This window comes from Mchenga conophoros, linkage group LG23 (genome assembly GCF_057382185.1).
Source record: "Mchenga conophoros isolate Kocher_MC1m ecotype Shallow Benthic linkage group LG23, M_conophoros_male_GT1.1, whole genome shotgun sequence".
Classification (NCBI taxonomy): Eukaryota; Metazoa; Chordata; class Actinopteri; order Cichliformes; family Cichlidae; genus Mchenga; species Mchenga conophoros.
Genome location: NC_140547.1, coordinates 19,941,954 through 19,953,859, shown reverse-complemented (window position 1 = coordinate 19,953,859; position 11,906 = coordinate 19,941,954). Strand labels below are relative to the sequence as shown.

The 11,906-nt window shown below is 39.5% G+C and overlaps 1 protein-coding gene across 1 annotated transcript; it reads left to right on the top strand.

The window, feature by feature from the left end:
* Positions 1-1,020: 1,020 nt before the first annotated feature.
* Positions 1,021-10,557, top strand: f2 (coagulation factor II (thrombin)). The gene is made up of 15 exons (XM_085264791.1): positions 1,021-1,179; positions 2,173-2,253; positions 2,691-2,770; positions 2,861-2,885; positions 3,568-3,633; positions 3,711-3,825; positions 5,211-5,347; positions 5,656-5,949; positions 6,038-6,154; positions 6,317-6,437; positions 7,227-7,394; positions 7,470-7,643; positions 8,653-8,831; positions 9,065-9,135; positions 10,321-10,557. Exons 1-15 carry the CDS (start codon positions 1,110-1,112, stop codon positions 10,474-10,476), a joined length of 1,854 nt encoding a protein of 617 aa, XP_085120917.1. The 5' UTR covers positions 1,021-1,109; the 3' UTR covers positions 10,477-10,557.
* The last annotated feature ends 1,349 nt before the right edge of the window (positions 10,558-11,906 follow it).

The following is an 11,906-nucleotide window of genomic DNA, read 5'->3' as shown; positions in this document are numbered from 1 at the left end:
TGATGGGTGTACAAGGAGGACCCAACACACTCAATGGTTGACTCACTGATTTGCACTTTATTGTCAGTTGCACACACAAAGACAATCTCCCCTCAGCCCAGATGTCCGTCTCCTCCTTCTCCGCTCGTCTCTTCCTCCACTATGAAAAGAAATGGAGACTGTCATCAGTCATAACGCCACCACCTGTGGCCTCACCTGCCTCCCAGCACCGCCCCCTTGAGCTCACTGCACCACTCCTCTCCTGCAACTGATCCAGGGACCACACCTCCACCACACTGGGTTTGGACAGAACAATGACTGACTTTAGGAACCCAAGACTGTGATAACATATGTCGTCACAAAAAAAATGTTTTTTTCTGAACGGTATATTTTTGATACATTTTCATGTTTTTAGGGTGCTGAATCCAAAAATGAGCTCTATTTTCCTCCATCAAGTACATTTTTTTTTTGCAAAACATTAGGACTTTACATTAAAAAAGCGAAAACAGCAATGAAAAAAAATTTCCCAAGGAACAAAATAAACCTGTTGGGACATCATCCACTGAGCTCCTCACGCCAAACCCACCCCACCTCCCCCTCCTACTGACCCCCCTTAATTCCTCACATTTCAATTTAAAAAGGTAAATTGGATGCTTAATTAAACCAAAAACTTGAGTTCTGCAAGAAAAACTGACAAAATGGAATTATTAAAATATTTTTCCTGGTTTAAGTGACTAAAGATCTACAAGAAAAAAAAATGTACCAAAGATGGTATTTTTAAGACTTTTTAAGATTTTTTTAGGGACTTGTTACACTTGTTAATTGTGACTTGTATGTTCATATGTTTTTTTTTTTTTTACCAAACAATAATTCAGTATCAACAAAACTGACCTTGGGTTGTGTTAAACTGCAGCAGTATTAACTCACAGTAGGACTCGAGTTGTTGAGAAAAAGTAAACATGTAGGTTTAAACATAACCGACTCATCAGTCTGGCTCAAACTTTGACCCTCTGGTCAATAATCCCCCCCTCCAGAGGACGGACAGAGAGACATAGACGGGCAAACAAAGAAGGACACACTGAGTGCTGCTGGATCTGGTTCTGAGGTTCTGCTTACAGGTCTGAATCATAATGGAACCAACATCAAAACCTGCTGCTGTTCTGCTGCTGTTTCTCCTGCACAGCTGTGTGGCAAACCATGGTAATGAACTCCTTTCTTCTTCAATGTGTGAACTGGTGTTTTTAGTGCTCATATTACTGGTACTAAATGTAGGATCATCATATGACTAATCTAGATCAAAATTGTACTTTGGTTTGAATATATGTCGATTTAAGTCTTTTATGAAAGTTCATTAGAAGACAGAAAGTAACCCTCAGTCTGTGTATCTGTACATTTGATTGTCTAACCAAATATCACTTTTTTTTCTTCTTCTCTTGTCTTGAATTTGATGAACACTAAACCAAATGAACCATTTTAAATCTGGTCTGGAAGTATAATTACAAAGACTGTAAAAACAGTCTTTGTAATTAGTACTACTATCACTTCTACAATTACCCGATAGAAATACGTGTATAATATGATTGAAATCAATTCTCAAGTATGTAAATTACTGACCTTTACTTAAGATATGTTTTCAGTCCATTACTTTTATTTTTGGAGTACGTAGTTAATACAGTATTTTTATATGCCATGCATTTTGCCAAAGGGGGGAGGTGGGTGAAACACAATCACCTGGAAGAGGCAGACCCTGTAAATTATTTATAAAGCATATTGTGTCATTTGACAAAATCTTCCTCATTATTAGACAGAAGATAAATGGAAGAATGGAAAAAATTTTATACAAATCCAATCCCAAAAAGTTGGAACATTGTGTAAATTAAAACATTAAAACCATATCTCATGTTGAATTTGATAGCAGCAGCACATCTGAAAGGACTGTGTTTACCACTGTCTAGCGTCTCCTGTCCTTTATAAACGGTCTGTAAACGTCATGGATGAGGAGAGCAGCTGATGTAATTTTGGAAGAGGTACTTTGTCCCATTTTTGTCTGATAGAGGATTCTAGCTGCTCAACAGTCCCAGGTCATCTTGCATTTGATCATTTGTGTGACTACAGAACAGATTTTAAATTAAACTGGAGGCTGAGTGTTGGTGATGCTGGAAGGGTTTAACTGATTTTCTATCTTTGTTGTAGTTTTTCTCAGTGGCCACCTCGCCTCACAGGTTTTGGTCCGGAACAGACGAGCCAACCAGATGTTTGAGGAGCTGAAAGCAGGTGACCAAACAGCAGCTTTTCTCCTCATTATTACATCCACTATGGTTTGACATCTTGACCATTCGTATCATTCTGTGTCTACTGAACTCATAAAATTCCTTGATTCAAATAAATGTTTGTACAGGGAGCAGGTTCATTTCTCTCCCTTTTCGTATCTACTTTAGATTCAATTGTAATCACTTACTTTAGCATGCGCTGCAGGTTTGGAACAATATTAGCTTTGAGTCTTTGTTGACTGGAGGTGGGCAGAGACTGCTGAATGTTAGCATTAATTTTGGAAAGTAAATCAAAAAGAAACAAAAAGAGCCAAACAGAGACAACAAACAACTGTGAAGTGACACAAAATTACTATAACATGTTTTACAGGTGCTCTCTATGTTTGTGTCTCATGATACTGTCACGATTATAGTGTCTTAATGTGGATTATTTCATATCAGGGAACCTGGAGAGAGAGTGTGTGGAGGAAATCTGCGACCACGAAGAAGCCAGAGAGGTGTTTGAGCAGCCAGATAAAACAGTATGTTTTTACTTCTCTCTGCTGTCAGAAGTTTTAACAGCACTGAGATCAGTTCAGAGTCTCACCGCAAAACAATCTCTCTTCCTACAGGAAAAATTCTGGAACAAATACCTCGGTGAGATATACTGGATTTAAACATGGAAACAAATATGTTCAATACTAAGAGATAAGTATAAGTATATGAACAGTATGATTTTTTTTATTACAATAAATGAATAAAAAACATTTCTTTCTTCAATTTTCTTGTTTTGTGTAACCAACAGTTCCACAGTCTTTCAGTTTATCAGAGGAAATTCTCATATTAAGTGATTTTAAACAAACAAAACATCCATCCATTGATCCTTTTTCTTCTGCTTCTCTGTGCCCCGGTCATGAGGGCAGCACCTACACAGAAGCCCAGAGCCCCTCCCAGCACCACCACACACCCCCAGAAAACTTGTATCCTCCCCCCCTCCCTGACAGAGATGTTTGTGTTTGGATGGATGGATGTTTTGGTCCAGTTTAGATTTGATGTGTTTCTGAATAGAACTAGAATTGGTTGAAAGTTTCTGTGCTTTCTGTTGGTTTGAATGAATTTGATTTTGATTAATCTTGTTATTTTTTTTAATTTTCTAATTTTTTTTGCTTCTGTTAAACTTTGTGCAGTTGGATGAACGCAAGCAGAGTTAATTTTTCATGTTATTTGTACACCAGAGTTTATTCAGCTGTGAGCTGCACTGCAAACACGAACAAAGTCAAGAACAGCACACAAAGGGAGCACACAAACATCTCACTGTGTCTGTCTATTTGTTCTGCAGACTGTAAAGGAACTCGGATGTCAAGAACAGCAAAAAACATCAATCTCATCAGAAAATGCATAGAAGGTGAATATAAATGAACACAATAAATAATAAAACAGTTAACTAGTGTACATTAACGCAGAGTGTGTGTCTGTCCTCAGGTCAGTGTATTTCTGGTCAGGGTAATGGTGTGAACTACGAAGGAGACATCAGCATCACGCAGTCGGGCAGAGTGTGTCAACACTGGAGGCACAGCTTTCCACATCCTATCTTTAGGTAACTGAGCAATTCCCCACATAAAAACAAAAATTACAGTCCTGGAACTAACTAACGAGCTTCTTAAATTAGGTAAGAAATAACCAAAGCAAAGCAACATATTACTCATTACCTGAGCAAAAGCAGAAAAACACAAAGGACATCTAATTTAGTCATATTTAAAAGGGCTAGCTCACAAACTAACTGGTAAAACAAAAATTATTAACCACCCAAATTATAACTCAGTAATGTCGTGATGCATGCTCAATCATCCAGGTAAGTAAATCTCCAAAAGTTGATTCTGTTCATCTGGACGTAGCGTTTTGTGGGAGAAACGTTTCGTCACTCATCCAAGTGACTTCTTCAGTAACAGCTGACTGCAGGTTTCCCCAAATCTTATAAACAGTACATTTGCATAATGACTGAAACCAGCCCACTGAGGAACAATGGGCTGGGAGGTCAGTTCCTTGATCATTAATATGCAAATTCTCATGACCATCAACAACCACTGACCAAAGGCCATTATTAAAGTACCATTCACAGAGAGTTGGGGAATGGCTGCAATCACAGCATTGTAAGATGGCGAAAGATGTACCCTTAGGCCCCCTCCTCGATTCAGAGATGGTCTTTCCCTTTTCACATAAATGGCCTCCTTGACTCCGCGCTCAAACCAACGTTCCTCCCTGTCCAGGATGTGCACATCCTCATTAGGTGTAAATGTCGGTGTAGCTGTAGGTGTAAATAGAATGCGGAGTCCTGGCCCGACGAGGTAGCTCGTCTGTGTTGTGCCATCTGCTTTGCGAGAGGTTGTTTGGTTTCCCTGACGTATAAATCCTGGCAATCCTCCTGGCACTTAACAGCGTGCACTATGTTACTCTGTGTCGGGGGACCCGATCCTTGGGGTGGACCAATTTTTTGGCACAGTGTGTTTTGGGTTTTGAAAGTCACAGAGACACGATGCATCAGAACTGTTCTGATACTCCTGACACATACGGGATCATTACAGGTTTTTGCTTAGGCAGCAGTTGTCCTTCTCTCCTGGATCGGCTGGAGCTTTCTTTTGGCGCCTTCTTTAATGATCAAGGAACTGACTTCCAAGCCCATTGTTCCTTCAGTGGCGCTAGTTTCCGTTATTATGGAAATGTACAGTACTGTTTATAAGATTTGGGAAACCTGCAGTCAGCTGAGACTGAAGAAGTCACTTGGATTTACTTACGTGATTGAGCATGAATCAAGACATCTATAGCTTTGCTTTTGCAGATGATCAGTACAGCATCCGCATTAATGCAGAGGTCATGCCAATCTGACAGTCTTCCCGTTCCATTCTGTTCACACTGGTGAACAACACACTGAGATCCTTCCTCCACTTGGGGAAGTAATTCATTCAATTTTCTGTGTGTCTGCAGAGAGTATAACACTTCAGAGCCAGGCAGCAATTTGAAGGAGAATTTCTGCAGAAACCCTGACCATCGTCCAGAAGGACCCTGGTGTTTTACCAAAGACCCATCTGTCCAGAAAGAGACCTGCAGAGTACCAATATGTGGCAAGTATCTGCTATAGCCACTGAGTAAAGATTATGAATACAATGATAATAATTAATATTCTCGCACCATTTTAGGCTAGTTGACACTCTTGTGCTAGTAATGTTGGAAAGCCATGTCGGCACCTAACATGAGCTGCTCAGAACTCACTGAATTTCTTCCAGTCTCTGGTTTCCACATCATTGCTGAACTCTTCTTACATCCTGCAGTGTTTCAGGGCTCATATACAATTTAGGATTATATTTCTCTGTAGTTTGAGCTCCAAGTTCTGTCAGCTGATCTGTCTTTTTTTTTTTTTTTTTGGTTAAAGGTGAAGACTTTGTCCCACCCACTGTGGCCACGAAACCACACAAACCTATAGTGTGCTTGCCCAATTATGGTATAGAATATAATGGGGACCTAAGTGTTACCATAGGAGGTCACACCTGCCTGCCATGGTCATTACCGGAGGTAAAAACCCTCAGTCGGGACAAAGAGTTCATCCCTGAAGTTCAGCTGCAGACCAACAAGTGCCGAAATCCTGACAGTGACTCTGAGGGCCCCTGGTGCTATGTCAGGATTGCTGGAAATATAACAATGGACTACTGTGATCTGCAGCTATGTGGTAGAGTACAAACCTACAATCCACTATTAAATAAATCCACCTGTTTACCTGCCCCTTACCTTTCCAATTGGCCACCTGCTTCCTGCAGATGCCCCACTATTAGGGCCTGAGCAAACAACTGTGACCGAAGGCAGGGAGCGCTCCGTCTTAGGTCAGGCCAGGAAAAACCTTTTCAGTCCTCGCACGTTTGGACAAGGAGAGGATGGTGAGTGCACTTAATGGGCAGTGACAGCAAGCATCAGGTAATCCCTGTACCCCAAAAAGCTGAAAGAGAACAATTCAAGAAGCAGGTGATCCATCTAGCCTGTTAATAGTTTTGTTGTGTTTGACCATCTATCAAAGTTTTTATTGACTTCTTGTGTTGCAGATTGTGGACAGCGTCCCCTGTTTGAAAAGATAAGCAAAAAAGATCAAAACGAAGTAGAGCTTGTGCAGTCATACGGACGTATCGTTGGGGGTGATGACGCTGAAGTGGGCTCAGCTCCATGGTAATGACACTAGATAAACAACATGACTTTAAGGATGGTTGACAAAATTGTTCTGAATGTCTGGTAAAACAGATCAGACTCCCATCAGGAGATTATCAAGATAACATTAGATATACTTGATTTATCCCAACATTCAGGAAACTGCAGCACCATAGCACCCAAAACATAAAAACTGTAAAATACATAGAACACCACAAAACCAAATATCTTGAAAGGTAAATAAAATACACACAAGAAAGAGCTGAAGTAACAAGGAAACATAAAAAGTGAAGGACTCAAAAAGTAAAAATGAAAATATTTAGGAGCTTGTAGTACATTCAAGCAAATAAATACAAGTATGACACAGGGAACTTTCAACATCTGCCTCTTCAGCTTAGACAGATGTTGAAAGTTTGTATGCTGCCTGGCAAGGACAGAATGCAAAGGGTGGGCCAGGTCATCCAGTTATTATGCATAGCCATACGCCACAACCATACTCATTTGGGTGACCTCTGTGTCAGCTGATGGAGGAATCTAAACAGTGATAAGATGATAAGAACAGATTAGTAATATGGACACATTCCACAGTGAGCAGTTAAAGATTGTAATCCTGACACATTTGTTCTTCCCACTCAGATTGGTAGGATTGGCCTGCTCGAAAGCTCCTGAAGGGTGGTACAGTCAATGAGTGTCCATTGTCCATTCTGCCAGTCAGAAACAAATAAATGAACCATTAAGAAATGAACTGTTTCTGTCACCTTTTGAATGACTTTTTATTTCTAACTTAATAGATAATTTTGTTGTTTGCAGGCAGGTGATGCTGTACAAGCGTAGCCCACAGGAGTTATTGTGTGGAGCCAGTCTGATCAGTGATCAGTGGATCCTCACTGCAGCTCACTGCATCCTTTACCCACCCTGGAACAAGAACTTCACCATCAACGATATACTGGTCCGCCTGGGAAAACACAACAGAGCCCAGTAAGAAGGCGTGTCTGTCTTAATTATCATTAGTTTCATTTGAAGGCCTGTTGGAATTATGTCATTTTTTTCTAGGTTTGAGCGTGGCATTGAGAAGATTGTGGCAATTGATGAAATCATTGTCCACCCCAAGTACAACTGGAAAGAAAACCTGAACCGTGACATCGCTCTGCTGCACATGAGAAGGCCGGTCACGTTCACTGATAAGATCCATCCTATCTGCCTGCCCAGCAAGCCCGTCGCCAAGTTGTAAGACAAACATTTGCAACCAATTACAAGTTGACAAGTTCAGACCAAATTCTTTAATTATATTTCCCACACAAATCAAAAGAAAGGGGTGAAAATGTGTCTTTTGCCTTTTATCTAGCTTGGCACAGATTATTGTTTTCTTTCAGGACATGGTAGATTCCTCTCATTAGGACAATCAATCAATCAAAGCTTTATTCGCCACATACAGGTGAAATGGGACAACCCCGACTTTATACACACAACACAGACATTACATGGGGATACAAGTCGGAGACAGACTCCATCTCTGCTCAATGTGAAGTAGTTAAATCGCTACTGCGGTGAAAAGCAGCGCCATAGATTAGCTTAAAGCTGAGTGGTGGACCTATATTGCCTATTGGTAAAGCAATTTACCAACTTACTGCTATTTGTGCCACTCATCTAAACTGACTAAACACAGACATCCAAAATCAGTTTTGTCCTGATGGGCTTAACTAAAACATTCAGACTGGTGTTTTTACCTTTCTCTAACATGAGTCTTGTGTAGTGCTGGCATATCAACAAAACTGAACGGAGAATTGAATTTCCAGTTTTGTCAAGTGATCTGGAGCGTTTTTATGTGGGGGAGACTCTGGGTCCGACATAGAGCTTGCTGGAGAGATTATTTTGTTCATATGGTGTTGAATACTGCTAGAAATATTAATTGGGGAGGTATCAACACAGTTTATTATTGTGCCAAGGACTTTGCTTAAAGTCCTCAGTAAACAACAATTTGATTAAATCAAGTCAGGTCCTCAAACTTGGTCACATAGCTATTTCTGCATAGATATCGATTTTCCTTTCTCCAGTTATCCTGCAGGGGGTTAAAAGATTCTTCAGATCCCACAGATTCCTTCTGTCTTATTGGAAAGTCTAAAGTAATGCAAAGACTGCGCCAGTAGAGGGTGCTATTAAGAACTGTGGTCAGAGACACTTTGGTTCAGTGAGGTTTATACCTTGTGATATATCTGACTGGTATTTTTTCCGGCAGTCTGATGTCTGAAGGCTTTAAGGGCCGAGTTTCCGGGTGGGGGAACCTGAAGGAAAGCTGGAACCCTGCAGTGAGAAATTTACCATCAGTCCTTCAGCAAATCCACCTACCGATAGTGGACCAGAACATCTGCCGCAGCTCCACTTCAGTCAAGATCACAGACAACATGTTCTGTGCTGGTAAAACAAAACAAAAGATTTTCCACATTTGTTCAAGAAAATGCTTGTTTATATTTTATCTTTGGCTTATTTTTGGTCCAACTGTTTGATCCTGAATAAACCCCTGGTGTGCTGAGTGATGCTGCCATCTCATTGGCTGCACTGAATGGAATTTGGCTGTTTCTCTCAGGATGATCCTGCATCTCCTGAAGGTGTCAAAGTTTCTCTATAATTACAGTTTCTGGTTGTTTCAGGTTATAAACCAGACGATAACCATCGTGGAGACGCCTGTGAGGGAGACAGCGGCGGACCTTTTGTGATGAAGGTGAGAATCACAATGAAAGAAGAACAAATGATAGATTAAGTCTCCTCTTTACCATTTCTTATCATTAGATAACATCTGGTTTATATCTCAAGCAGCTGTTTTTTTAATATATTTGTTAAATAAATTATAAGACCGATGGCACGAGAACACACAGAAGTGACATCATGTTTTAATTAACACATAGTAATAAATTATGTAGACTGTGTATTAACTCTTAATTATATAATCAAGTTAACATTTACATTAAAAATGTAATTTTTTCTCGTTCACAAGTTCAACAGTAGTGTAATGGGATTTTCTTATTCCTGACACGTTAAAATTGTTAACGAATTTCCTGAAAATCTGTCTGGACATTAACAGTATTTTATAGTCATAAAATATATAACCATAATCCAAATATGTAAAATTTATGAAAATGCAAAATGTTGTAATAGGAAATACCAATGCTTGAGTTGACCTGTGCCGAAGTCATACAGCCATGCTTTCTCCAACTAAATTCCCAGTCACACAATCCTAGAGACCAGATGGTAACCCCATGGCAACCAAAGGGGAAAATGTGTGTTCTCTGGGACACCAATGATGATTTGATTCACACAGTTTGTTCAGGGTTTATTCAGTGATTTCATTTATCGCTTTAACTTTGTGTGCATTTTTTTTATGTAGTTGATTATAAATTATTTTTGTGGTCTGTAAATCACTTTCTACCTAGGTTTTGAAAAGTGCCACACAGCACTGATTTTATTATTATTAATATTAGCATTAAAACATATACACTGCACAATCATACACCAATATTTCACTGGACCTACTTCACCTACTAATGGGAAGGTTGTTGATTTGATCCCTGTCTGTGTCCCAAATACCCTTTGAGCACTTTGGCATCAGAAACCTTCATCAAAAAGGGGTTAGGGTAAAAAGCGTGTAAAGTCTTCAGATTTGCCTAATTGGCAGCCTCAATCTTCATTTATTATCTCAATTTAGAGAAAAGCAGTAAATCCTCACAGTTAAGTGTTATTTGGCATTTTTGCTTAAAAATTGAAAAAATAGTTAAAATATTTATAGAGTTTTTCGTCCTTTCAGCTCTGAAAAGACTTTTCTACCATTTACAAAAGGTTCAATCTGAGAATTTAGAATAGCTGCCTTTGCAAACAATGAGTCTTATTTTGAAACGGTCTTCCTGTGCAGTACCCGGCAGAGAACCGCTGGTATCAGATCGGCATCGTGTCATGGGGAGAGGGCTGTGATCGTGACGGGAAGTACGGCTTCTACACTCACCTGTTCAGGATGACCAGGTGGATAGGCAAAGTTATCGACAAGATGGGAGGAAGCGAAGATGAGTAAACACAAACCATCGATGTCAATCACTTCACATTGAACCCTGTTAAGCAGCATGGCCCCAATAAAAATTGTTAACGCATTGTACCCTGGCCTCTGGTGTTATTCAAAAGCCTTGGTTTGACCTGCAGCAATAAGAGTCAGTAATAACAAATAAGCCAACGTGATCTTAGGAGTTCTCTGGGGATTTTTCCAGAGGTTTGTAGCAACCAGTCAACAGATTGTTAACATAAACAGAGGTTATAGCTGCACTGTACACCCCTTTACTGTTTATTCATACATGACAGAGGCTCTAAAGTGTTCTCATTATGTTTGTTTACTCCTGAATCATCTTCATCTGTTGAGCCATTTTCATGATCTCTTTGACTTCAACAAGTTTCTCCAGCAGTGCTACTCTAGATCTGTTAACCAAAGTTCAGTTTAAAGCATTGCAGTTACAGCAGCGATAGAAACTATTAAACATCATTAAGGGCGATGCTGCTCGCTGGCTGTCCCGTCTTTGAGTGCAGAACAAGCACTCACAAAGCAGCAACTCGGGGATGACGTCGCATACATGGGTCCTCTGTTGGAGTATAGGAAAACCCGGACATTTTTATCAATCTCAAAAATCCCCCCGGACGCCCCGAACAGAATGTGAAAAGTGGACATGGAGGACGGTTGGTCACCCTATGACACGGGCTGCTCCACACTAGTGATGGGATTTCCGGCTCTTTTTAGAGAACCGGCTCTTTCAGCTCAGGCTCACTAAACCGGCTCTTAAGGTTGTTTTGTTACTTTAATTAATTTATTATTAACAAAAATATAAAATTATGCACAAAAGGAATTACTAATGTAAAAAAAAGTGGTTTTATTTATATATGTTTATATATAAATATATGTGGTGGCCCCTAGAGACAAAGCACGTGCAAACTCCAAAACACATTTCTAGCATTAACTGAACTTCCAAAGCAGAGCTACTAGATCACTTAAATTACACAATTGAAAGCATATGTGTATTGTTTGTGTATTTATACACAAGCACTCATATATATTCAAATAATTTTAAAAAAAATGTTCATTTACCTGTTATTACCATACACCAAATCCGGTTGTTGGTACTTGCTGGCTTGTGTAGCCACTAGGTAACAAAAGCTCAACACTGCGCCCAGCATCCTGGAGCACTTCTGTTGTCTTTTGTAAGTGTTTTGGAGTTTTTACGTGCTTTGTCTCTAGGGGCTTCCATAAATAGACATTTATTTTTTCACTCCACATAAAATTTAATAAATAAATCATATAATACAAAAACCAACTATTAATATTTCAACTTTTAACTATTTACATTTTCAGCTTTTTCCTTTTAAACAAATTTAAAGTGAAACAACACAAAACGCAGCAAACCACAACACAATTAAATATAAATTAAAATATGAAAACAAAACGAAGATGCATATTCTCTG

What these genes read in the sequence shown, in the direction of transcription:
- f2 (XM_085264791.1), top strand. Translation starts at nt 1,110, where the DNA reads ATGGAACCAACATCAAAACCTGCTGCTGTTCTGCTGCTGTTTCTCCTG. An exon ending in CTGCAGAGTACCAATATGTG is followed by an intron (nt 5,348 to 5,655) that starts GCAAGTATCTGC and finishes TTTTGGTTAAAG; the next exon opens with GTGAAGACTTTGTCCCACCC. An exon ending in CTGTGATCTGCAGCTATGTG is followed by an intron (nt 5,950 to 6,037) that starts GTAGAGTACAAA and finishes TGCTTCCTGCAG; the next exon opens with ATGCCCCACTATTAGGGCCT.